This window comes from Sparus aurata, chromosome 7 (assembly GCF_900880675.1).
Source record: "Sparus aurata chromosome 7, fSpaAur1.1, whole genome shotgun sequence".
Classification (NCBI taxonomy): domain Eukaryota; kingdom Metazoa; phylum Chordata; class Actinopteri; order Spariformes; family Sparidae; genus Sparus; species Sparus aurata.
In genome coordinates, this window is record NC_044193.1 from 25261514 (window position 1) to 25289295 (window position 27782).

At 40.3% G+C, this 27782-nt stretch overlaps 2 protein-coding genes across 10 annotated transcripts in view; both read left to right on the forward strand.

Annotated features, from left to right (window-relative positions):
• Positions 1-509, forward strand: part of cfap74 (cilia and flagella associated protein 74) — a 56901-nt gene extending 56392 nt beyond the window's left edge. For all 6 annotated transcript variants that reach the window (XM_030422371.1, XM_030422372.1, XM_030422373.1 and 3 more), the window contains exon 39: positions 225-509. In XM_030422371.1, coding sequence (XP_030278231.1) covers positions 225-329 — 105 coding nt within the window. In that variant the 3' untranslated portion in view covers positions 330-509. The remainder of the gene's footprint in view (positions 1-224) is intronic.
• Positions 510-6038: 5529 nt separating this feature from the next.
• Positions 6039-27782, forward strand: part of gnb1a (guanine nucleotide binding protein (G protein), beta polypeptide 1a) — a 32862-nt gene continuing 11118 nt past the window's right edge. Inside the window, exons 1-4 of one of the 4 annotated variants that reach the window (XM_030422478.1) lie at positions 6039-6442; positions 25548-25654; positions 26389-26427; positions 26701-26807. In XM_030422478.1, the coding sequence (XP_030278338.1) occupies positions 25598-25654; positions 26389-26427; positions 26701-26807 (203 nt within the window). In that variant the 5' untranslated portion in view covers positions 6039-6442; positions 25548-25597. Of the gene's footprint in view, positions 6443-24219; positions 24330-24965; positions 25063-25547; positions 25655-26388; positions 26428-26700; positions 26808-27782 lie in introns of those variants that run through there. The other 3 variants (XM_030422479.1, XM_030422480.1, XM_030422481.1) reach the window with 3 other exon arrangements.

Here is a 27782-nt window from a genome sequence, read left to right on the forward strand (position 1 = left end):
TTTTTCCTTTTCCAGCCTGACAATAATTAAAAACCTGTTGTACACTGAATCCTGGTCATGTTAGTACAGAAACAGTCTGTCATAAAATCGTCAGGAAAAAAGTCTTATATCAACAGCTGAACTGTGACAGCAACACCACCATCAACGTTTCAAGAAGATTTTGAGATTTCACCTCCCTGTACTACGTATTTATTTATGAGATCACTTTGTGTGTGTGTTTTCAGCCCTACGACGTGGTGCAGACATGTGTGCCTGTTACCTTGAAAGGGGATGAGACGAATGTTTACAGAGTCACCCTGATTGCTTTGGTCTCCACCACTGCTGACTGACCTCCGCTGTACCTGGACACCGGCCAGCTGGAAATTTGCTCACACACACACACACACACGACAATCACTGACAGAGTAAACAAAGACGTCACGTGTACTGTACATGTACGTGGGCAACATTAAAAAAATGAATGGACTATTTATTACTTGAATTTAATTATTAAAGGTGGAATTAATTAAGTTTTGTACAAGGATCTGATTTGATTCTGTGAGACAGTCATTGTATGGCCTACAGGTTATGATGGTCTAATATCACACAGCACCAAAGTCATTTGAAATACATGAGGGTAAATGGCTAGCATTATAATAAAACTATAGAGTAGTAAACACTTTTTTTCCTTTTTGGACTCCAACACAAATTCATGAGTTATAGATATGTGGCAAAGTAACAAAGACCCCCAAAAAGCTAAACAGTTACTTGTGTTGCTTCTAAGGAGAGGAAGAGGAACGATAAAGGTGCTCATGAAGACAGTCTAAAGATAACTTTAAATGACCATACAAGACTAACAAAACCCTTTATTCTCGATTAAAGCCAGGAGACAGAATACCATCCCTGTGCAGCACATTCACTGAACGTCACCTGACTGTAGCACCTGCTTACACCACCAGGGGGTGTATTTGATACCGAGCAGGCAGCTGTGTTATATCATGGTTAAGGGTGTGTCAGCTGATGTAAGCCAGCAGATGTATACAGTACATACTGTAGCACTGCTGGCACTGTATCCACTGAGTGAAAGGAGTTCACACAGAGGCCAAACAAGAGGCAGTTCATGAAATGTGACACAGAATGGAAAGATCTCAATACAGATCATTTATACAAAACACTTGTGTGAAATGATAGCCTATTGATCCGGCACAGACTGACAAATTGGTCTACTACATCAATATTTATAGTCGTGATTGGATATGTGGCCTTAAGTGCTATTACAGTAATGAGGTGGTATCATATAGCAACAATGATCTTAGTAATGAGCGTAGGATGATTAGTACCATTTTTGCATTGCCTGTATATTAGCTATTGGCGGCTTCAGCTTTGAGAAACTCAGAGGTGACTGGTCTAATTGTGGCACTCTGGATATCCACCAAAGGGTACTTGCGTTGTGAAGCCATGTTAATTTTAGACAAATGTCAAATTTACACCTCACATATCTTTTAAGTGAGGCTTAAATGGATGTCAGAATCGACAGAATTGGATCACAGAGTGTCATTCCACTTCTCTTTAAGTTGCCTATTTTTATCTTTGCAATACAGCACGTTATGAAAGCATTTTTAGAAATCCTGAATTGGATGACGTAATTCTCAAATACCCCTGAAAATGCCCCACAACTTTGCTCTCATGTGGTGGTGGTTTTAATGAGGATCAACATGAATTTCACGTGATTTTAAACATTATGGCGATCACTCAGCCTGTCCTCAGGTTATTAATTCCATCCACAAGGCCTGTGGACTGGGCCCGGTTCTGCACTAGACTGTTGCACTTACAAGCAGCTGCCACTAGGAGCCCTTAATGTCCCCACTGGCCCTCAAGTGATGGAATCCTGAATTTTTGTGGATTTAATGTGGTGTAGCGTGTTGTGGTGAAGGCGTCTTTCCATCGTGAGTGATGGAATGATGACTGGTTGATGACGGTTACTATAACGTGTTACCTCGGAACGTATAATGAATGTGTCATTCTAATAGGACTGAAGAAGAACTTGTTTTCTAACTAGTTCGATTAATCTTGTTTCCATCAGAGGCGCATCCATATAAACCACTGCAGGCGCAACACAACAATAATCTGCAAAGAAGGTTAGAAAATACCTGCTCTCCCGTTCCCAATTCTTCACTTATTCAGAAAGGACCTGACATAAAGTCGACTCTTACAGTAAGTAAAAGGATTGTTCCTAATGGATAAAAAGTGTTTACAAGATCCATTTTTTTAATGACCACAAGCACATATCATATACATTACAAATATCTTTCAAAAATACTTCTCAGACTACAATGTTTCTCAAAAATAAGGGATTGAACTCCACTTGTGATTACAGAACAGCTCAATATTGTTTGCTCATTTTAAAAAGAGATTCTCCTCTCTCAATACCATCTGAGTAACACTTATTCTCAAAAAACAGAAATGATGTGGACGTAAGTTAAAGGAGATCAGTGTGAAATATCCAACACCCTGTACATCAACTGAAAGGAGCTAGTTTATCTTACATAAATTAGGTGTTCTTTATGTTCTATTCTCTTGTGTTTTTTTAAATGTTAAATTCAAGATGTGTGATCGCCAACTGTGTGCCCCTCCACTGTATGTGGACTGTAAGTGTCATCAACATAAGAGGACAGTAGGAAAACGTATCAGTCTTTAAATAATGTGATATTAAGATTAGTCCAGTACTGACAACAGCACCAATGTGTAATATTTCTCATCTACATTATTTACAGTATTCCTCAGTCACATTTACATCAAGTTTACCAGACACTTGACAAAACTCCTAGCTGTGTCCCACTGTGTGTGTGTGTGTGTGTATGAGCCGGGCTCTGTGCCTGTGAACAGCAGATGTCAGTAATGCCTCAGAACGGACCAATAGGATCTGACCTCTCTCAGAGATACATGCTGTAAGCATTTATCAGAGATTGTAGGAGATTATGCTAAATCAGATTACTGTACCCCAACCTGCCTATAAAAAGCAAGGTCATTATGAGCTTAGCCTCGTGTAATGTCACTCGTTTTATGAAATGTATGAGCTCATATTAGGCAATATTTGTGTTGTCGTTTTGCCTCTTTTTCTAATCTGATTTCTCCTCTGATCTCTCGCTAATGCTGTGAGATAGTGCTACTTACCGTCCCGGCTCTGCTCAAGGGAGGCGTGCGTGCTTGTGCGCGCCTGTCTGACTGCGTGTGAGTTAGTGAAAGTGACTTTATAAAATAGTGATGGAAAACGCTGTACATTTCTTAGATGCTGTGAAGTATTTCTTTTTATATACGGTTACTACCTGAAAACACACAGGCGACTGGCGCGCTGTCCCCATAAAGAATGTGATGCTAAAAAGAAGTGTTAGTAATAGAATGAAATGCACCTTTTACAAACAAATGGTTCTCAGAGGAAAATCTGTATAAAGCAATTGTTGATTTTTCCTCTTTTTAATGGTTTCCCCCATGAAGGTCGTCACACTTTTCGTGACCGATGTTCAAAGTTTGACCACTAATTATCGATCCCAACTTAATCAGACCTTACACAGAAAGCACAATCGAGGTGTGTATTGTTTTCCTTTCCTCTCTCCTCATCAGAAGACTGAATGCACATAATAAGCCTTCTCCCCCAGGTGGCCTGAAGCTCTGCTAAAGAAGCTTCACAACACATGCATGCAGACAGGCAGGGGTGTATCCAGGGGCAACGAAATCTCACCGGCATTAACCTGGGCAGATGAGTCCCGGTGGAAAACCCACACCCAGGACGCTGCCTGATACACAAGTGCACACACAGGGGCAGTGTTTTCAACTCATCCGGAGTCCATGCGCTGCTGTTTTTCACCAAGTTACAGGTAGTGAATAAATAAAAAAGAATGTTGTGTGGTTACAGAGCGTGCCGCCGCACAGCAGATGATTGTTCATACGAGACAGCAGGCCAGTTTCCTCCTACAGGTTTGTGTTACCAGAACTGGCACGAACACACACACACACACAAACACACAGTTGGGTGGAAATTCAAATTACTGACACAGAGGATACATTGATGGGTATTTTTCAATGCCTTGTCTGTCTTTTTTTCTTTCGACTTCCCCCCCTTTTGTCATCCGCTACATTCATAGAGGTGATAATGTGTCGATGTAAAAACATACACCGATCTTTCGACTACAGCAAAACAGATCACAAACAGGAGGCTTCATCCCTAAATGCCGGGCTACAGTAGAAAGAACAACACACTCTCTCGGGGCCTTATTCATCAAAAGCATACCCGATGATGCTCTTGCCTTCCCCCATTGGACCGAGCCCCAGAACGCTTTGTTGTCTCGGAAGACAACAAAGTGTTCCATGTCTCCAAGAAACGCCTTAACCCGCTGAGCATTGTCCCCTCCTCTGAGCACTTTAACTAGACCACTGGTGATAATGATCAAGTCATTTCTGTGCTGAGGTGATGGTCCAGCCACAAACACTCAGCACAAGAAGTATGTCCCCACTGATTTCTAAGCTGGAACTGGAGCACGGTAACATCAGGTCATGAACCATAACATGTAGCAAAATTAATATCCAGAGAACATCACTCGTCAACAAAAGCTTCCATTGCCAGCTTAGATTGACCACATTTCTGGGGACTGTGTCAGTGTCTGATAACTGTTCAAGGAGCACTGTGTAGATTTGGAGAAGAAATTCAAACTCAGAATTTCAATGAGATAATAACGCAAACCCCGAAATATTTATATATTTTCCATAACTGAGTAAACAGGCTGTTCTCAGAGGAAAATAAGGTCCCCAGAACACTGTTAGAAGCTAGACATGTGGCAGGGTCCGCCAAATAAGAACAAAGTATAACAGTATAAAGTTGTCCACTATGATTACATTGTTTATTCAGTCATGAATAAACAATGTAATGTAAATATTTGTAATGTAATATTTAGTTTGTTTAGGCATAAAGAAAATCAGTCAATGAAGATATTTCCCATTTGTTAAAAAAAAATGCTAGATCAAAAACTACATAGTGCACCTTTAAATGTGCTATGCGTAAGAAAGGTCGATTTTCAAGTCTCCCGCCTCATCAGAAACTGACACTTTGGGATGGTGGGCCACCCGTCCTACAGTGCCATGTTGTCAGTGTTTGACAAGTTGGTAATGAGACACATTAATCACCTTTTTCTACAAATAACACCTTTAAGGTATCACTAATGGATATGAAAACATGTGTATAAATATACAAATGCAGTACGAGTATGATAGTTCATCAAACTACAATATATTGGCCTATCATTCTTTTGTAATTTTGCCCAGATTATTTTCTGGCAACTATTTTTATTTAGTCTTGATAATAAAAACACAAGATCAAAATGTTATTATACTAATTTTGCCTTTAGTAGAGGTGTATTTTGGCCATGCTTGCTCACAGGGAAGTAAATGCACTTCTGTAGTCAAATTTGTGGTGCACTCTGTTTTGGTTTGCAAATGAGACAGTATTATTTGGCTTGAAGTAGCTGTTGTGCTCACATGAAATTCACATTTTCCTGGAGCTCTCAAACATGTTTGTCTATCCTACAGACTCACAGGAGGTCATTTTGGGATATATATTCACTTTAGTAAGCCCCTGGGGTCTCATGGAGAACCATTTATTTCAGGTTATAGAGTATAAAGTGTGTGTGGAGAACTAATATTGGTTAAACAAACAGGTATACTATTTTAATTCTTAACTATTTTAACTATTAACTCCTTTCAAATGATAGTACAGTATCCTGAAGAACCTGTGGAGCTGTGTTAGCCACAGTTTCAAAACTGTACCTTACATAAACAGGGTTTGGTGTGCACAAATGCAGTTGTTCTAGCCTTCTGTGGCGTGTGAAACGTTCACGCATGAGTCACATTTGTTTTAACTCTTCAAATTAACAAAGTTCTGGAATCAAAAGCTGTGTTTTCATAGGTAAATGTTATCTAGGTGTGTTGGTGTTACCAAAAATGGCAGTATTTCCTGATCTGCTGGAGTGGTCGCCGACCCTTCGCCGTACGTTGTGACGCTGCCGTAACGTGGGGTTTCCCAGACCTGAGTGCAGGGTTACCGCGCCCATCTCTGCTGTTTGATGGCCGGAGGAAGAAGCGACTGAGATCCTGGCGTGAAGGAAGAAAAAAGAGGGACGACGACGGTGGGAACGACAAGAGGGGATTTTGGCTTTGAGTTGGAATTTGCGTTGAAACGGAAGAACGCCTAAACGGGACTCTGAAACGTCTTTTCTGGGTGAACACCGCCTTGTCTCTGCGCCTCTGTGCCGGTGTGTCTCCCCCCTCGGCGGGTCAAAAACTGGGTTCGGGGAGTGCCGCTCCTCGGTAGCTAAACTAGCTAAATCTGAGCGCCTGGGCGGAGAGAGGAGACAAGATTTTGCTGTTTCCAGTCAATGTGATATAAACAACGGATACCCTCGACTGAAAGCGGGTAAGGATTACTGTTGATATTTGAAATTGCGCTTCAGGAAATGCATTAAGTGTCTGTGCAGTTGGCTAGCCTGTCGAGCAGGGAAGATGAACGAAAGGGGTTAAACTGGGTTGAGTAGCTCCTCCGTTACAGTTAGCTGCCGTTAGCTTGCTGCTAGCTAGTCGTTGCTTCCAGTAGGGTGGGTGGGGGTCACTGCTAGAGAAACTTAACGCACTGCGTTAACCCAGGTGTCAACTGACCACAACAATATTGAACTGCCCATACACCTGATGTTTCTATCCGGCCAGCTGGTAGTTAAAGACCAGTGTTAATGTTAATTAGAAGGTTAGTTGGTGACAGCTCGGTAGGCTAGCCAGCACCCCTCTCCAACGTCCGGGTATCTCTCTTAAGAAATAAGCCGTCTAGGTTAAACTGTGTCAGCGTTGCTTTATTTGCCATTTTACCCGAGCAACAATGAGATTGTGGGTTCAGTCAAGACCTGGCAATGCTCGCAAATACCACCAGCATTTGGGATCTGTAATTCGGCGCACATTTTTTCACATCTTTGCTCTAACGTTATAGATAGCTAGTGATTACCTGGTAAGCTAATTGGTCGCACATTTGCTTCCCTCAGTTTACTGTTGACTAACCGTAGGCGAGCTGTATAGGATGGTGGTTACATTAGTTGCAACTTCTCACACATGCACACCTCAAACAAGCGTGAACAGAGTTTGGATTTACTTCCACTCATGTTGAAAATGTGTGGCATAATGCAATTGACAACGATGGGAGTCTAAAAATGGCTACTTCACCAACAGAATCACCACCACCCCCACTATTTCGTAGCCAGTCCATACAAGTTAGCCAGCAGTGGTCACAGCCTACGTTTACAGCCTGGTATGGCCGACCAGGGTGTGTTTATCCCGAACATGGCAGCCAGAACAATTTGCCTGTGCCCTTAGTGAATATAAACGGTGTTGTTGTTGAGGGACGCTTTTAAGTATAACTCGTGCATTGAAGCGTTAATATTAGCCTTTGCTAAAATAATTTACGTAATGCTGAATTTTCCCAGCTGTGGCCACTCATTTGACAAGCTATGTTCTAAACGGGCTCGTTAAACTAGCATCGTATAATTCAGTGAATCGAAACCAAACCATCCTGGATTATAGCTACTGTATGTCAGAGCTATATGTTAACATTCCCACGTTTGGTCTGCAGAGTCAGCCATCCAGTCATCCACTGATAGTGCAGAAAAGGAAATGGCTAATTCGTTAGCGCGATTCTAGACCAGGATGCATAAAAAACATGAATTTGCAGCTAATGCCAAGTTGTAGCACAGCTGTATGATCGCATGGAAAAACTGACAATAAGCGCCGCTGTGGACCTGATAGTGGCAATAGCCATTTTAGTTCCATGAGTGTCAAGCCGGCAGTGTTAGTTAATGAACACAAGGTTCGGCCTTAATTTGAACTTCTTCTTTTAATGATGTGTAAACGAGATTGTCTAATTGGATTTTGACAATCTGTTTATCTCGATCACGGGTCTGTTGCAGGGCAAGTTGTTAGCAGCTACAGTAACCATGCCCTACCGGGCCGCGCTGCTCCGTAGTATTTCAAGCTGTGTAGCCCGGAAAACGGACACGCTTTGTACACGATGAAGCGTCGGATCCTTGTCAGTACACCAGCACAAGGTGTTTAAGAAGAAGAGCCGAGATCGGAGATTTTTTATTTCGTGGTAAATATTTCGAAAGATGATTTAGCAACGAGTCGGACGTGCTGTCGCAGGAAGCCGAGCTGAGCGCCTCCTCCAGCGCCGAGGCAAGATATATGTAGCCTGCCGCTTTGACGAACTTATTGAACAGCGGTGTTAAGATATTGCATCTAGAAGAATCCGCTAGTGAATATCGCCGATTTCTGGTCGTTTCAGTACATTTTCGATGTTTCTCAAAAGAGCTATTTGTATTTACTGGTTCACAAAGATGAATTCATTTTGCCAGTGTGCCCCCTCCCTCCGCCTCCTCGAATGAATGGGTTCCTGTATTCAGGGCCCAAGCAGCTGCAATGAACAAGATGGCGTTCAAAGCCTTTTTCATCACCGCTTTTTCTCAGACTGAGAGAGACAGCTGCCGAGCATCGGATGAGTCCAGGCTTGGCAGACTAGATTTCTTTGATTTCCCCATCGTAAAAATGTACAGAATGTAATCCTATTAAAAACGTTTTAAAGTTGTTTGGATTCCTGGTCAGATGAATCCAATATGTGCACCTCAGATACAGGACAACATGGTGGGGAAGGGGTGTTGTACATCTTGACTGTGAACCTGAATAGTAGGGAATATGGCAACTTTGATAATTTTCTATGACTTAACACATTTAACACATTTTATTTATATTTTTTAATGTTTGAGTTAATGGCTGATTCAAAACATCTGTAACCACACCTCAGGGAAATGGGCATAATTATGTCAGTCCAGACCAGGTTTGCCAGTTACAGGTAACTGAATAGATTTAAAAATAGATCTTTAGGAGTAAAGAAACATTTTAAGTGCAGTGATTTTAATGATTTGAATAAAGGTGACATTAATACAGATTTATTTCAAAAACTTTAACTGTTTTGTGTACGTTTATGTGCATTATAGCCTTAAAGACATCTTTTTTGCCATATTCATGTTTGATTTTAGTATATGTTGATGTGTATTTATATTTATTTATTTAGACTGTGTAACTTCTCAGTTTCAGTCAGGGTTAAAATTGTGCAAATTTACAATACTTGTGAATTTCCTAACTTCATTTACGATTACCTATAAAGAATAGAATCAAACTTCCAATAACTATTTTTTTTTTGTCAGCCACAGGATGATAATGCCACATCTGAGACAACGCTGTAACAGTGATGTGACAGACTGATTTTGCTGTGATTTATCAGACTATTTGTTTATAAAATAACTGCCACTGCCAATAAAAGACGAAGTGTATACAATGTACTGGGCAGAGCATTTTCAAGTTTATATCAGTAATAGTTTCAGTTTGAGAACAATCTGTATGCACATCCAAGAGCATCTAGTTGACACACTTATTATAAAATTTCTTCCGTTTAATGCTTTTGTGACCTGGATGTGACCCTCGCCATACTGACAACAGGAAAGTATTTGGCCTTTGTCCATGGGCCTTGTGAACAGCGATGGCACAATCCACAGGCTTTCCTAAAAATCTGCATTGATGTCTATGTGATGATACAATACGCATATGACAAGACTGTCTGAAAGCCCTCATGGATGTAATGTGTGTCCGAAGGACATTTGTCCCTGGGTTTATACACAGCAGAACGTGTCAGTCGGGTGAGTCTCACAAGATAAGGACCATGTGTTTAAAACCTGAATCATTAGCCTTTAGAAACTGGGAGGGGGGCCTTTGTTTTTTGAATGAGGGTTTTCATCCTGCTGATGTGTATTTTTTCTTTTTTAATCTGCAAGTGCTGGATGTGAATGGGATTATATTCTTAGTCTGTGGATTTCACTTGTTGGGATTATCTGGCTTTGGTCAGTGATAGTGCTGATTTTTCTTCACCTCTGATATGATGTATGTCCACTAGGTGTCTTTTTAAAAGGTAGAAAAGTGTTAAGCGGCTTTGCAAACAAGCACCTTGAAAAGAACTACAGGGCGCGGAATAAAATGACCCAACATTTCCAATTAAGTAGCTAGCTCTGTGCAACTGCAGATTTACTTATAGAATGGAATAAACATAGACATATAAAGTGTTAAAAGACACATATATCCAACTTCCAATACAGTTTATCACCTTTCATAGTGTACTAACACATAGTAAGGTAGGGTTATTAATGGCTACCCTAACACATCACATGTAGCAGTGCTAAAATTTCTTAGAGGAGCTACCAGTCGATACTTGGGTAAAACTTCCTCTCTCTTGTGGCAGTCAGTGTTAGCAGTCCAGTTAGTTACTTGAGATGTCCAGAATAAAAAAGATAAAATATAAACTCGACCAAAGAAATCACTTTATGATTGTAGACAATAGCCTACCGGTTACAAAATTGTATCCGACCAATGTGATTTGCCTCTCTTGCTCGCCATACAGACTGCTGACTTGCATGCAATCAAAGCCCTCTCAGAAGTGATTGTTCGATACACTGCGACTACAGTCAGAAACATAACACTTCTAATACCACAATCTTCTCCCCTTCCTTACAGATTGTGCATGCATAAGCAGATATATGTTAATTAAGATTAGATGAACCTTAACACAAATATATTATACGTAATGGATTCTTACCGACGCGACTGGGGTGTCAAGGGTCAGTCACTTTCATGAGTTATGTCAGTAAAAGCTGATATTAATGCTGTGATTTTCATTTTTGAGCTTGTTACAGTGGATTGGTCAAGTAGCAGGTGGAAAGAAAAACTCAGGGTTTTCACTCCATTTTGAAACGTTCCTGTTTTTATCGACTGGTTTCTTTTTAGGGAGAGTTAACAATGTACATCTTACCCCAGTCCTGTTTAGGATGTTTTTACCAGTTCTGTGGCTGAAGGTGCTGTAAGTAGCACCGGTGTCAATACACTTCTGACATCTGGTTAACTACTTTGTGCCCCAAAGCTCTTCACCTTTTAAGATGGTCTATTAAGGTGTTGACAATCAATGTTTGTTAATAGAATCAATCCTGTCTTTCTATCTAACTTTTATTACCAAAACAACATGGTGTTTGGATAAATCAACTAACCCTGCTGTTCCAAGTCAGGGAAGTACCCGCTCCGGAAACACTGCCATATAATTGGGTCGACATAACTTCCTCTCTGTTACGTAATTTTTTGTAAATACATTTTCCTAAGAATATAATTATATAATATACTTATAAATGGTATATTAAAAGTTCTAATTTTTCTTTTGAGGAGATGTTGCTAACATAGTCAGTGGTTATACTGTTTGTATCACCCAGCCTATCCACAACCCAGGACCATAAACTTTGTACTGGAAGAAAACCGTTTACGTTTTTCAACCCAAGTTGAGTGATTTCACATCCAATACTTTGTCTTTCTTTCAACATGCTAAAGTGCTATATCGCAGGCAACTGGAATTGTTTCAATTTCTTGAAGACATTTCACCTCTCATCCTTTAGTTCTTCTTCTTTCAACATGCTAAAACATTTGTGCTGACATTCACCCATGTCTGTTATCACAGGATGGCATGGGCATTAAGCATTTGTGGCAGGTATAAGTTCAGATATGCCACTATATAAGAGAACAATGGATAAAGTACAATGTAATGCCCACATGCACAGTTTTTGCATAAGTGCATTTCAGTTTACCAGGACATATGTTGACCACCTTATGTATTCTCGTAAAATAGCCTTTGACTTTTATTTTTTGCCATTGTTAACATTGATATCAGCCAGACTGATGCCCTCATAGGATGTGACCACTAAAGTGACATTAATGAGCACAGTGCCCTGTGATGCTCTGTACAGATATTGTGAGGGGTCAGAGGTCATTGTAATCTTAATTTTTGGCCAAAGGCCTCTGACTTTGTGGATAATGTGATGGGAAAATATTGCTATATAGTGGTGGCTTGTCATTCTACTGTCAAGTGCTGCAACACTCCATTTTCTTATTCTATCATTTTAGTGAGAGAGTAGGAAAGGAAACACCCAAGATGGCATGTCTGCCATTTATTTTTGAAGGCATAGCTCTCTTAATCCACAATGGTGTCTTCATCATTAGCTTTATCTTGTTTCTGAATTTAAATGGACCATTAGTGGTGGCCTCTGCATTATGGCTTCCATTACTTTACTCGTAGGACTGGTGTGTTGTGGTTGAGCAATCGAAGTCCTTTGATTTTCACTCAATAAGCTTCCTACAGAACATTAATGAAGGAGTTTCATCCTACCGGCAAAAGATTGTGTAATTATAGTTCTGCGTTACCAGGTCTTATCTTTAACAATACCTTGGAGTTGGTTTAAAGTTTTTCGAGCAGATGTGTTTGATCCTATATAATGGTATTGATTGTCCGTCTTGCTGTATTAGCTGCACACCATACACTCTCCATATCTCTGTTTGACCCTCACACACACAGTTATTACCAGTCGCAGGTTTATGTGTTATTTTTAAACCCCAAGTGTCAGGCAAAAGCTCAGGGTTCCAGTATACCATTTTCAAAATCAAATTTGGCATATTCTCAAAGGCTACCAATGCCATTATAGTCACAACAGGGTGTTTGACCCTCTACACTAATGAAATGGGTTTAGGTGAAAGGGTGATTTGGCAAAAAACAAAACAAAGACAACACAAGCTTTGATTGCACTAAAAGTTACAACTAACAAGACCGGTAGAAGAAGCTCTTTCCAGTCACAGAAACCATTCGAGGAACCATTGAGACAAGGGCTGTTGCGACGAACACAGTGACGATAGCTTATGTGCAACACAAGCTATCAAACCTACAATATGTACAAATATACTTGGCTATAATTTTAATTATGAGTCTAATGAAAGATAAGGACAGGATGTTAGCAACTGTTTATTGTTCCCTGTGCTCATGGGACAGAATTTTTGTTCGCAGAGTAGAAATTCTTCCTCACTGGTTTTAATGTGTGCGGGTTTCAATCTCACTTAAACTCAGCTCCATTCCTGTTTTCTTCTTCAGTCTTTTGCTTCTTCTTTGGTGAAACTAATAACACATCTTCTTCAAACACCGATTTTATGTTGATTAATATGGCAACGTTAACATTTTCTAAGCATTTGGGTCGGCCCTAATTACAGTACCACACAGGAAAAAGTCAGGTAACCTCTTCCTCACTCACTCGGGGACTCCCAACTGGAATCACTGGCAGTCCTTTGGTAGAAATGCAGGCTGCTAATTAAGCCAATTCTCCAAAGCTGTGACGTTTGTTCCACGGCTGGTCGGCAGACCCAGGAAGCAGAAGAGAGATTGCTGGTGCCATTATGAAATGTACAAAGTTGAAACATTATTCCACTGTACCCATGACAAATTGATTGGCAAAAACAGAAGTGATATGAACTATAAAACAGAATAGGTAAAATTTGTTCACTACAATAAACTACATCGAACTTTAAAAGGAAGTTGGGGACTTTACCTGTGTCTCAACTGAGGGAACCTAGGTCTAAATTTGGAGATTGCTGTACAGAGTGTTGCTAAGCCTTCAAACACAAACCAAGAAAAGTTAAAACTTCTGTACAGCATTTATTCACACTGTAACATAGTACCAGCTGACAGTAGAGACAATATATTAGGCTTAGGAGAGGACATTTTTTATATGGCCATTGCAGGTTTCTGTACTGGTGTCCTCACTGGCATCACACATGTGACTTGCTAAAATTTCATTGGACCTAGTGAGTAAGTGTGACAGTGCGACAAAGCATATTTGCCCCTCTGGGGCCTGAATCTAAGGATAGATTTTAGCCCAATTCGCCCATCATTGATTAATCATGTGACAATTCGTCCATTACAAATCTGCATTTTTGCCTTTGAGAACAGGGCAGTTTTGGTTTTGAGTAAGGTATACCGCTCTGCTTGCTTTACTGTTCACACTGCTGTTAAGCAAAACCCACCAGCACTAGCACTACCACTACCCTGAACTGGATGACACCAGGAGGTCGGAGTGTATGTGAACACAATTGCATCTTGTCCCCTGTCAGGGTTTGTAAGGCATAACAGTTAATTCACCAGGTTTCTTCACCTTGACTCAAGAACAGAGGATACAGAAGGAGCAGTGGACACATTGCACATTGTACTTAGTTTTCCACCATCAGTATTTCCCACACATATTGATTGAATCCTTTATTTATAGACTTTACATAGACTTTACCAGGTATATTAACATCCGCCCAAGTATATTCTTGGACCCTTTTTGGTGAAACCGCAAGTGAAAATATCCTAAATGCAAGATGTATTTGTTGAACGACTTAATAAAACATACTGATGATGAGAAAGCAGGTACGATTGCAGGAAGAGAAAAACAGAAAGGAGACAGAAAAGAGAGGCGAAGCAAGCCAGTGTGTCTGTGCATTAAGGTGGACAATTAAAGCAACCCTATGTAATGTAGTCAAACTTCTATAGTGATTCTACATTAAGATGATTGATTTCTGAGCCCCATTCCCAGGTTGTCAACCACTGAAACACCCATTGTGTACAGTTGGTTGTATGAAGAAGTATTTTTTGACCAGTTGGCTTCCTAGTTGAAATAATTGTTCAGGTGCTGGAAATATCAGTGCCTGATATAGACTAGAGTTGCAACAGTGGGGAACTGTCTCGTAGCCGAATTCTGACAATTTCACTAAAGTTACACTTAATCCTTTTTGGTGCTGACGTACAGTAACATACTAAACATGTTTTGCCTGTTTGTCTGTTTTGATTCCTTTTTTTAAAAAATTGTCTCCCAATGCAATGCCTGTCTCTTCATTTGCTTGTAGCTTGACTGTAGGTACTGTTACGCATACATAGCTTGTCACCACTGGCCAAAAGGTCTGGTCCATTGTTTTGAATAGTCACAGTAAGTGGAACCAGGGCCGCTTAGTGACCCACACAATCCTGTCGGCACTCAAACACTGTGTAACCCTGCTGAAAGCCCATCACAAGTCCTAGCAGTGCTTTGCATGTGCATGCTCTGCTTTGAATAGAGACTGTCTCTCTGCCTATTTACATTCTAGGCCTTACATTTGACTGCCACAAGGAAAATGTGGCCAAACCTGACTCCCGAGATGACGGGAACAGACAGCCAGTATTAGTGAGTTTTCTTCCTCTTTAAAGCAAGAAAGGCCATAGTCACTTGAGCAAAAGAGTGGGCTAGCTGTCATGTGACTCTTCACACACACTTGTTCCTCTCTTGGAAGCTTGGAGAGAAAGCACGGGGGGAGGGGTATGATTATTAATGCAATCAAAGGAGTGTATTTTATGTTTTAAATAAAGTCATGCTTTTGGCTTTGGGCTAGCCTGACCTTCCTTTCCTTTTTTTCCCTTTGCTTTTTTGATTTAACTCATTCATTTATCTCTATGAAAAGCTGGTTGTGCAGCTGTCTCAAGCACAAAACACACCTTTGTTAATGTATGTGACCTTTTTTCCTTCATTTCAACATGGATTTCTTAATTGTTCTCATGCCGTGACATGTGCACATTAGTGCTAGCCTGTGGAATCTGTTTTGATTAAGTCTTGTGCTCAGAGTTGCCGTGTGTGTGTGCGTGTGTGTGTGTTGTGATAGAAGATTGTATTGTAGACTAGCTTAGTGTTGAATTATATTTCTTTGTTGTTTCCTTTACTTAGTTTTGCCCATTGGCTGTCACTTACTCTACAATAGCTAATGGCTGCTATTTCTACCAACTACGCAACAACAATGCACCCTGTCTAGTAAGAGCACACCGCATCATGGAATGTTTCACTAATCAATCAATTAAACTCCACTGTCAGTCCCATTGATGTTATGTCCCCTATCATCAGACATTACAACAGCAGAGAGCCACATTGGAAGGAGCACATAAAAGAGTGTGCCTAGTTAAAGGGAATGTTCACCCAAATTCCACATATAGCTATTAGACTATTTCAAATTATAGTGGAACAGATGTGTTTAAAGTTTGCATTTTACGTGTTTAAAGAATTATGTAATAGCACTTAGTTTTAATGATATTAAGATGTCTCCTCCTGTATATAATTTAGCACTCATGAACAAGAACTTTTCATATGAAGAACATCTAAGAGTTGGTGCTGAAACCAATGGTAGATTAACATACAATTTTTCAAAGTTCTGTACTGTTTTAATTAAGCTTTACTTAAATGGTATAGCATCATGATATTTTGCAAATGTATTTATTTGTTTAAGTGGATCCCTGTTAGTAGCTACCAAGGTAGCCACTATTCCTCCTGGTGTCCACACAAAATACATCATCATCATATATGAACTCTTATCAGTACCACCCATAACTCAGGATCCCCTCACACCCAACCAGCACCGCCAACCAAATGGTACTCTATCAACTTCCATGAAGGGACCTAGTATTTAAAAAAGGTAAAAGGACGCTCGAGACAAGTCATCAGTCTATAACATGGCTTACACTTGTATTGAGCTGAGCAATACATTCATATTATACTTTTATCAGGATATTAATCTATATGTATTATCTATAATGGACATTGTTATATCGTGATATGGAGTAAGTGTTATCTTTAACTGGCTTTAAAGGACTGCATTACAGTAAAGTTCTAATAGTTCTAATACTTGTCTTAACCCACTTATTCATTGTATCACCTTTACCTTTTGTGTAGAATTCAAAATATCAAGATGTATATTGTGTAATGGCATATTACCGAAAAAATATCACAACATTGAGTTCATATAGCCCAGTCCTAAAGTACAACCCCTCCTCACTACAATTAGGCTACTGACATTCACTTCTGTGATTGAGTAAGAGTCACCAATACACCCAACCATGAGCTCATTAAAAATACCATAAAGAGGGAAAAAGAGGGTTTACAGTGCATCGAGTAGCATATTTCTGTAACAGAAACAATGTAAATGTATATTATGTCACCAACAGTACGTTGTGGAATTTATTATTATTTTTAATTTTTTCCAAAGCTTTTAGCTAGTGTGACTTCTGTTCAAAAAATGCAAAGGTTTCAGCACACACTTATTGCCTCTGGCTCCAAGTCTGCTGATGTGGAAAGGTCTTTGTGTCACGCATACACAAAAGACATAATGTGTCGTGAAATTTTTTTAAAGCCAGCCCTTCCCCCCTTTTTATATATGAGGCTTCAATGGACTAGAAATCGCATAAATTGATAGCATGTAACACATATGTGTGTCAGATTTTGTTATTGCTTGGGCCCATGTTTGTCCCGTATGGATATTGTAGTGGCCAAATGTTGACTAAACAATTAACCCTCTGTCTGATGTGATTCCACCAGAATGGAAGGGATCACTTTCACTCCAAAATTATTCAGGATAAACGTACAGCTAGCCTCCTCATTGCTGTACTGTACAGTTTCATTCTGTCAGATTAATTGTGTGCCTAAAGTGAGTGGAAGATCATGATCAGAACTGTGTCAGCTTATGCATACTTATTTGTAGCCCCAAGATTTTGCTCTACTTTCAATGGAGCAAAATGGGTTATGCGGCCCGGGGCTGTTCATTTTCAGTTCAGCCATTCTTCTTGAGAACCATAAGGATAGGAAATCTACCTACTCCTCAAACCGCGATGAAAGAAGTAAAGCACAGTTTGTCAACCTTCGCTAGTTGCTGCTGTATATCATTGGGAGGAGTGGCCAGTTCATGACACAGGATTCCTCATCACACTCCTCATTGCAACTGCAGCCACTCAGACATGTCAGATTGTGCAACTACATCACCATAAAAAACAATCATAAAACTACACTCATTCTCCTCCTTGCCACTAGGGGAAAGCAGGGCTATGTTGTTGCTGTTGAGTGTAGCCACTTGGATATTCAAAGAAATATCCGGTCATTTGCTGTATTTTTTACTGCTTTTACTTATGTGTTTTAGAGAGAGAAAATAATAGTTTGGGATAATAGCGTGGCTTGTATTATCTGGCTGGGTCATAATCAGAAATCATCAACAGTTATACACTTTTGGCAATTTAGCATACGATGTTAAATAGTTAAATTTTTATATTTAGCCAATTATATTGTCAAAAATGTTTTGTCATTATATTTGTATTGAAACTCGGAGATGTTCTGACACCTTCATGTAAACATTTCACAACATATTCATGCAATTTGATGCAAGTCAGACAGAGTAAGTACAGGTTAACCTTCTTCTCCTTGATTCCCTCTCTTTGGTTGAAAAACTCCAAGCCATAGAGTGTGTGTCGGAGAGAATGACAAAGTGACTGAGATTGCATGGGGCTTTTAAGAAATGTCCAGGAGCAATTCCCTTCTGTCTTCTCTTACTGCATCATCAGCCCCCTTGTTCCTGTCTGCTTTGTGACCTGGTTGTGTTTCAGCTACATTTACCATGCATCACTTCCCCACAGCACTTAGACGGACCCTCACCCCCTCACCCTCCAACCAGACAAAAAAACCACACATGCACTTACAGTATAATTTCGCCTGTGATTTGTAATATTGAAAAAAAAACAACATAGATGTGCTAAATTAAAACCGACACACGGTAATAATTTTATCATGCTGTGATAATGTTTATCATCTAAAATTGCAACCATAGTTCGATTATATCGAGTAACCGCCTATACAAATTATGATCTGATTGATGTCTCAACATCACCAGGCGTCACAGTGCACATTTAGCCTAAAGTGGGGCTTTTAAAGTGAGGTGATGTGGCTGTAAGGTTTAGACATCATCTCCCTCTTCTCCCCAGCAGGAAGTTTCAGTGCATTCCTCAAACCAAATGCAGAAATGTTGTTGAGTTGTGGTCCACTACAGTAGAGTTGGGATTGGGTTGGCCATCATTAAACCAACGCAATCTGTAAAAAAAAATTTAGGATCAAGGCAATTTTCTGTGTCTGTACTGCCACCTTTCCTGACATTTTGGTAGCCATTCATAAAGTTGCCAGTTTGGTAGTAGCTAGGTTAGGGTGTCGGTACTGGTTAGACTGGAAATGCTGATCACAAAATACGATTTTTGCCTTAGTTGTAGTGAGAGAGCACAGGGGTGGGAGAAAGCTCTTAAATATTGCAGAGGATTTGCTTCCACTGGATGGATAGATGGAGAGAGGAAGACATGAGGTGGCTTCTCTCTAGACAAAGTGCTTTTCTGAAAGCCATTGCAGTTGCATCAAGACCTGAAAGTGCAGTCCCATTGTAAGCCAGGAATAGGGGGTTTTCAAGTTATCTGCCATTTCACCGTATTGGCTTTGACCTAGGTACAAAGTGTGTAAGGCTTGTTTAAGTCAGAATGTGATCTGATAAGCTTGTTTTCTATTGAGGTTTCTTTGCATATTCACACCATGAGGGATGAGATTTGTTTTACTTTCAGATTTGGATTTGTTTTACACACCTTGTACCATAACTTCAACCGTACATTCACAGTGCCCGCCTTTTGTAACCACGTGTGATGCTTAAATGAAACCAGGTTCATACAATATGATGCAGAGCAGATTCCGTGTCTGTTCCAAGTTGCATGTTGGGCCATGCAGTGCAAACACCTAATTTGCCTGTAGTGTGAATAAAGTTACCACTAAAAACAAATGAACACTGTGGCAAAATATTGTAAAAAAAAAAAAAAAAAAAAAAAAAAAAGTGGTTCTGTACTAATCATATAGCTCTAATACCTTTTCATATTTATTAGATTAATTGTGGTTACTGCTGCTTACCCATTGGTCCTTTTGTCCTTCAGGAATGTAGCTCAGTAGCTCCTAGTAGCTCAGTCACTCATACTCAGCATCTTGCATTCAGTTGGTCTCGATTATTTGTGTACCAGGCCTAATCTAAGTCAAACTGACCTAATTTTGGATGAAGTGTTAGCCTATCCCCTAGTGTTTCAGCACCACGCACAGCGCCTCCTGCTGATCCTCCACCCTCCTCTGATTTTATCCCCACATTTGTCTGTTAGCATAAGCCTGCCTTTCAGGATGTCCTGTGTGACCTGTTATTGTAATGCAGCTGATTGCATAGCCTGGTTCAAAGCCTGGATGGACACTGGCAAGTGCAATGGTAGTAGCAAGAAACCACAGAGCAAGTGTATTTGTAAAGTGTGTGCGCTGTCGCCACATCCGCTCAATGTTTTGACAAAGGGAAGAGAGAGACGAGCATAGCTAGGGAAACACCCTTTAAAAGGAAGCGCCTGCTTAGAGAGGCAATGCGCTCGTATTAAGGTGGTGGCAGCGTGCTGACACAGATGATGGGTAGCTGAGGACTGTCACAGGCTGTTCCTGACTGACTTGCAACAAAAACCAGCCCCATCCATATCCTGCTGTACCTCATACCTAATGTTTCTAAGAGCAGTAAATCAACCACAACCGAAATGGCACTCTCAGGCTTTAGAATATAAGTTCCCGCAGTGAAGCGAGTAAGTAGGAACAATCAGACAGGGGAGGTGGGATGCATCCCTCATGAAGGCAATGGGTGGGGCAGCTGGTATGCAAGCAGGAGGGCGTAAATTATTAAGCCCACCATTTCTACCCCACCTTTCCAACACTACCTTGTGCTTTATACATGGCTGTCTGTCTCACAGCTGGGCAATATGTTAAATGGATGGATGGATGGATGGATGGATGGATGGAAAATATTGTAATAGCTTATTACATTGTCCTAAATATTTTCTGTTCACATATAAAGATACTGCTCAAACTTCGAACATTTAATGTTGTAATCACTATTTTCCATTGTCAAGATCAGCATGTCAACAAAGAAATGTATAATATGAAAATTATCTTTAAGGGTTGTACTATGAATAGATTTACTCTTTGGGAGTTTTCCATACTGAAAATGCTGGATACATACTCAAATGTGGTTACATTGGTCTCAAATAAATCAGTTGGCTTTAAGTCCATTGAGGAGCATTTCATGACATTGCAGAAGGCCTAAACAGAAAAAGAAGGCGAATGCTCAGATTTAGCTTGCAAAGTGTTAACATTGCCTTTAAAGGAGATCGACAGTAGCCAGGATACGTATTCCAGTTTACTGTATGGTATGATAAGTGTCAGTATGTGTCAGTAAAAATGGAGTAAAGCAACTTAGGAGTGGAAAAAGAACATTGCACTCCAAGGGGAAATGGCAATGAAAACATTGACCAATGGTGTGATAATTAGATTTTTGTTGTTGTGCCCATCAACAGCATCACATAGATGATCATCAAAATACATGCATAGTATTGGGGCAAATGTTATTCTGTCTCCTGTGTGTACATAATGATACTGAGAAGTAGGACCTTACCTGGAAATGTACCAGCATCACAACCTCAAAGTTATACCTCTCACAAAAACAGTTCAATGTAGGCTTAACGTAACAGTGGCTTATTTTGTTGTGTAGCGTTTTCTGTTCTGATCCCCTGAGCGATATGTACAATAAGTTGCACAAGTTGTATATGCACATTTGCACAAGCAATTGCCTGAAAACGATATGAGAAACTGTATTTTGGAATACTAAGAACCTAAGGGTGAAGTAAGTGTAGGCCTCCTCTGCTCAGTCTTGAATGCTGGGAAGCTTACCAAGCCTTGCTCCCCTTCACCAAGGGGTTAATTAGCAGCTCCCCTCCCAATTGTCCTCTGCTTGTTCACTCTCATTAGTTTAATCTGGCTCTGTCCTCCAGCTTGCCTGTCTTGCCTCTATCCTCTTGTGCACCAGAACATCTCACTGCCTGCCCCACTCCTTATGTCATCAGGGTGGAGCCTTTTGTCTACCCCAAAAATCTACCATGAAACCCCAGTGGACCATCCTGTGATTTATGTCCCTTCACACCTGCTGCCCTACTTTGTTTATCAAGACTTCATTTACTTTAGTTTTTTTTTTAACTGTCCTCAAGTCTTATGACTATATTACACATTACATTAACATATTTTAAGATTAAACATTTTCCTCAGTCCAATTATCAGAGGTCCATTTTTGTTTATATTGCAGTACAGTATCCACTCACTGATGCAGTTGAACATATTGTACGATTTTAAGTTTTGCCACCCTTTTATTTAACAGGGTAACTTCTGGTCTGAGAATTATGAGAAATCGTTTTAAGGGTAAAGGTTTACACTTTTTCCTAAGCTATTTTGTTAAAACCATTTCATAGTTATTGAATACAAATTACTATTTAAAATATTAAACAACCTTGAAATTGCTTTCTGAAATCCATGCAGACTACTTATTTGACTATCTTGATTATCAATAGTAAAATTCTTGTAAAAAAAAAAAATCCTTTCTCATCATTTTTTTTCCACATCCTGTGAAAAGAATGCACAAATGTTCTCATAAATCTGTATGGTGTGAAAATGAATGGTGCATGCATGATCATTGCCATACGGGAAGGAGAAATACCAATGAAGTGTGTTTGTATGTGCGTGGAGTCAAATTACACTTCCTCTCTCCTTGTCACTGTGTTGTGCTCGAGATGTCAGAGCTGATAGGAGTGGCTGGAAAATGTGAAGTCTGCTTCCCTCCTCCTCTTTTACCTCCTCCTCCCCCACCACCTCTCTAAAAATAGCTGGCAGAAAGAGAAGGCAGCGAAGTCGAGGCTCTATCTGTTGGGCTGCCAGTGGTTTCAACACTCCCACCACCAGCACAAGGGGAAAAAAAGAGTCCTCTGAATCACACCTCTAATACTAATTGCCAGTACTGCCTGATTTCATGTTTTTGGTTAGAAGGAATTCTTTAATATCACATCAATTTAAAATGAGCCTAATCTTGGAATTTTTGTATTTTTGAGTTTAGGTTATTTTTGAGCACAGAGGACACTTAGTAAAACATCAAGATTGTGTAATTCATCCATACAAAGCAGCCAGAAATTGGCACACTCTTGGGACCTTTTTAAGGACCAACCATGAAATGTTCTTGACAAGCTGCATCGATCACCTGACCACAGCCCAACTGGCCATGTGTTTCACTTGTTTGAACAAAAAGTGAAGACAAAAAGCCCCTCAAACAAGAAATAAGATGGCTGCTCTAGAGGCCTAGGTGAGCATTATCAGGAAAGATAGCAAGCCCTTGCTCATATAATGCATTGTAGACTTATAGCAGTTTTTGATTGCAAAGGTTTTGCAACCACAATATGTGAAAAAGTGTCTGGAGGCCACATGAATGTAGATGTTTGAATCCCATTTTAGCCTATTTATCGTTAATGCAGGAGCAATAACTATGTTGCATTTGTTAAAAGCTTTCCTTTTAAAACATCCTCCCATTCACTCTTTTATTGATCTAGGTTGAGTGATATAGTAATGAATGACTAATGACCAACTGAATCAAATGCCTAGTAAATATGTCGTGATATCATATAATATCATGTTATATGTCTAGACAAATTTGATCAGGATGGCCTCAACCAGTCATTAAACAAGTCACTACCCCACAATGGGCTGCAAAGGGTATACCAGTTGCGTCCTCTGTTGCATTGTTATTTAAGGCTCGGACAGCTATTGCTTGCTGACAGATAGAATGGAAGCTGTTCACATGTTGTAGCAGCCACAAGGCCCGTGGGACCAGTCAGCAACCTTTAGCACTGCAGACTCCACCCCCATAGTTCCTGGGCCATGGGAAAGCACTACCTCAGGCGCAAGTATGTTTTTGGGGGCAGGCTCTGTGGTCCTTTGCATTGTTCCTCTGCTGTGTTGGGCAACTGTATCAGAAGTACAAACAAAGACCTCTTTAGGAGCAAAAGTACAGGACAGTGTTATTTAAGTGTTAAAAAGCAAGGATTCAACAGCAGTGCCCCAGAGCAAAAACATGGAATCCTGAAGATACAAAAAATGGAAACAATCCTTTTTTATTAATTTGCTATAAGGCTTCAGTGACAGGGTTTCTTTAGTTATTAGGTTTATCATAATTTGGGCAATACTGTCAGCAGGAGAAGTGTGGTCGTTGAGTTATTTATACACTGCAGTGTATGAATCACCCAAAGCTAGACTGGAACATACCCTAGCCTAATACACCTTTTTTTATGAATACAATGTTAAGGTTGTTACAGTTTCCAAAATCTGTTGACCCCACTGATTTCTGTAAAGTCCACTGGTGGGTTACATTAGCCTTACACAGAGGGCTATTACAGAGAAGATGAGAATTAGCCAGTGATATTACCATGAGACGTTTTTATCACCAAGATTAGGGGTTAAGGCGCCTTGCTTAGATGCAGACACATTTAGCCCCACTGGCCAATCAGGTGACAGGTAGCTAACTGAGATGTGAGGCGCTTGAAGGATAAGGTGTTCATTCAGAAGGTCTCAACACTCACCAGGACAAAGGACCTATATCGAAACCGAGAGAAACAGGGAGGTAAGGTGTGTTGGCAGGACAAATGGTACCGTAGTTAGTTTGTTTTTGACTGATGAGTGAGGATGATGCTTACAGTATTTCCTTTAAAGAAATGTTATTTGCAATTGTAAGTGTGATCGGTCCTTGGACAGAGTGAGAAGAGAGCGCATCAAAGGAAGACTTCCTTCATTTATTTCACTGGATGTGGCCACTGCAATTATAACTCCTCCTGGAGAGAGCCATTTCAGTGGACAGCTGTTTTGGAAAGTTTTGTCCGCTGACCTGCTTAAACAGGGACCTAAAGTAGTAATGGTTGCACGACATACAATGCATCTTCCATCAGTGTTCGACATGCCTACAAGCCTGTAAGCTAGAGTTGATATTCTTTTTAAATGGTATTATTATTTTGCGTGGAATAATTCTTCTTTGGAGAGTGAAAGTGTCAGTGCTAAGAGTGTCAACCAAAGGATTGGGGTCAGCGGGATAGCCACTGCTTTTAGGATCATCAGCAGGTTTTGTCTTAACCGGATTTGGCTGGAGGAGCTGAATCAACTGTGTCCCAGGATTACAGGGATGACATTGGAGGAGAGTTTAGAGTCCAGAGGCCAGAGCATTGACAGCTTTGCCGAACCCTGCCTATCATCGGAGCACCTTGGGTTCCAGTAGTGCAACAAAACCCAAGCCGGTCTTTTGGTCTGCCTCTGCTTTCCTGATATCTGGACTCTTAATCCTTGGTCCATAGTTACAGTCCAGTAGGGGGTACGTTGATGGACTGTTACACCAGAGTGGATTTTTTTGCAACATTTTTCCCCTTTTATTAAGCAATTTTTTCTTAGCTGTTAGTGAAAGGTTATAAGCTGTTCATTGTGTCTAAATGTTTTCCCAAGGGTTTGCTATAGTTTGGAAAGGGGATAGAGAACAAATTCAACATCATCCTCAAAATTGTTATCTTAAGCTTAAAGTAGCTGCTGAGTGCTTGTTGCTAGGTAACAGTTTCAAGCTGGCAAGGACAAGTCTTGAGCTGTCTAGAAAGTGTTGGGCTGTTTTGATTCCCTGCGACTTTGTCTGGGCCTTACAGATTGGATTTGGAGACAATATGTGATCCTCGGCTGTGTTTTGTTTAAGTAACCACGTCCATTAATTCATTACAAAAGACTAAACACAATGACTTGACACTTACTACCTAGACAAAATGAGCACTATATTACATTTACATTGAGGCTCTCCTTTCTTGTCTCCTCCAGATCAGCAAGAGTCTAGGCAGCGGAGCGAAGCACACCATTAGCAGAGGAAAATGAGTGAACTGGATCAGCTACGCCAGGAGGCTGAGCAGCTCAAGAACCAGATCAGAGTAAGTCCTTCAGAGTCCTCAATTCTGCCTGATTTTCTGTTAGTTTACAATTCAAGGTTGACACTTTTGTCAATTAAGTGTTGTGCAAGAGAGACTGAAACTGCTGTTGATGAAAGCAGACTTTCTACTGAAGAGCTTCCTATTTTGATGCTTCTCCATTAATGTTAGCATTATAAAGATATAGCACACAAATAAAGCCGTCTTTTCAGCATAAGCCTGTAGGCCAAAGGTCTATTGTGGTTAAGTGTTAGCTTTTACAACCCATGAACCATTGCCTACAATGCTGTAAATCAGCCACCAAAGACATTAATTGGATGACAATATTTCATCATGAGTCACATTTTGTACTACATTTGAAGTTGAAACTGTCTGTTACACATCATTGTTAGCATCATTGTAGTGATATGCAACTTTGAAGTTTTCTATTGCTGCAGTGCAGATCGCCATTTATTATTTTATTTGTCACAGCATTTTGATTGAATAGTGACTGTGCCCTTTACATAAATAACACTGTCATTGGGGTTAAACAGTTGTCTGTGAATATTATGTAAACCCCACTGGCTGAATATCAAAACTACTCTTTTTCAGTACTGATTGTGCCATAAACTCAATTTGGTTTATTGGCTAGGGCTCCAAAGTATTGCACAGATACAGGCCACTTTGTTTGACTGTTCTTAAACTAACAGTGACGAATTAGAAGGCTGAGCAGATTTGACTAATTTGTTGTGTTTCAGGATGCCAGGAAAGCGTGTGCGGATGCTACCCTGTCTCAGGTAAGGTATATGTTTATACGATGATCTTCACTCACCATTATTTATTATTTAAGTATGACAAAATGTTTTTAAATCAGCTTCAATGATGGTTGGTGTTTTCAGTCAGTTTAAAGACTCATTCTTTTTATGATTTTGTTAGTCATATCTGTAATTGTTTAGCAAATAGAAATACCACCTCACTATGCCACCCTACTTGAAGCCAGAGTGCAAACAGCAGAAGACATATTTAGACGCACGTAAGTGACTTTTTCTCTCCTTTTTAATTTTGTTTAGATCACAGCTAACATCGACCCTGTTGGCCGAATTCAGATGCGCACTAGACGGACACTGAGGGGGCATCTGGCTAAAATCTATGCCATGCACTGGGGCACTGACTCGAGGTAATCTCATTCAACTCTATTCTGTCCATTAACTAAATATTTCATCCCATCAGCTGAGCCCTCCTGTCCTAAATGCAGGAAATGGATACAAAAGCAAGCTTGACTGTCTTTGTGCTAGTTACTTCTCCTGAGGGTTCTTGTCGAATCGTGACATTGCACAATAGCGCTTTCCAGCTCCAAAAGCAGGTCTTTTTCTTTACATCTATCAGATTAACATATCCTCCGTGTTATAACAGTTCAACAGTAGGATGCATATGCACATGCATAATAGGTGATGCATTTTGTGTTGAACGCACATTGAGCATGCCTCAGCCACTCTATCTTTGAGTGTTTCTACTGTGTTTTGTGTTTGTGTGCATTGGGGGTGGGGTATGTGGGTAGGGAAAATACTCAAAATGGAGTCAGCCTTTGTTGGAGCTGTGTTGAGGCTCGATAGCTGAGGCAGATGAAGCAACACTCCTCCTTTCACATAAAGCCTTTTTCCCTGGAGTTGTACACACCTCTCACCTCAGCAACCAACAAGTTAATCACTGTGGTGCTGCTGTGCGTCAGTCCACAGAGAAGACCATTGCAAACTGCTATGTCACCTCATCATCCTCTCAGTCATGTAGCTAAGAAAAAATCAAGCTCTGTGTTTACCCACTGTCAGCTCTTCCTGTTTGTTTGTTAATGTTTTACTGTCCAGAAGAGTTGGGGTATTTATTAGACTACCTGCTGAGAATCAGCCACCCAGAAAGAAGGTCACATGAAGATGTTTTGACCCTGAGTTGAGACCAAGTCTGGTATTTTTAGCCCCATGGAGAAACCAGGGGTTTGTTTGCTCACAGTTTGAGACATTAACCCATCAGTTTGTTACAGTTTGTTCACTTTATTAGCTATATTACAGTGAGTTAAATGGTCAAGGTACTCTGTGGACCCAACAACCACACAAATGTTTCTCTTGTAAAACACAAAATGCCTTTAGTTGTATTAGTA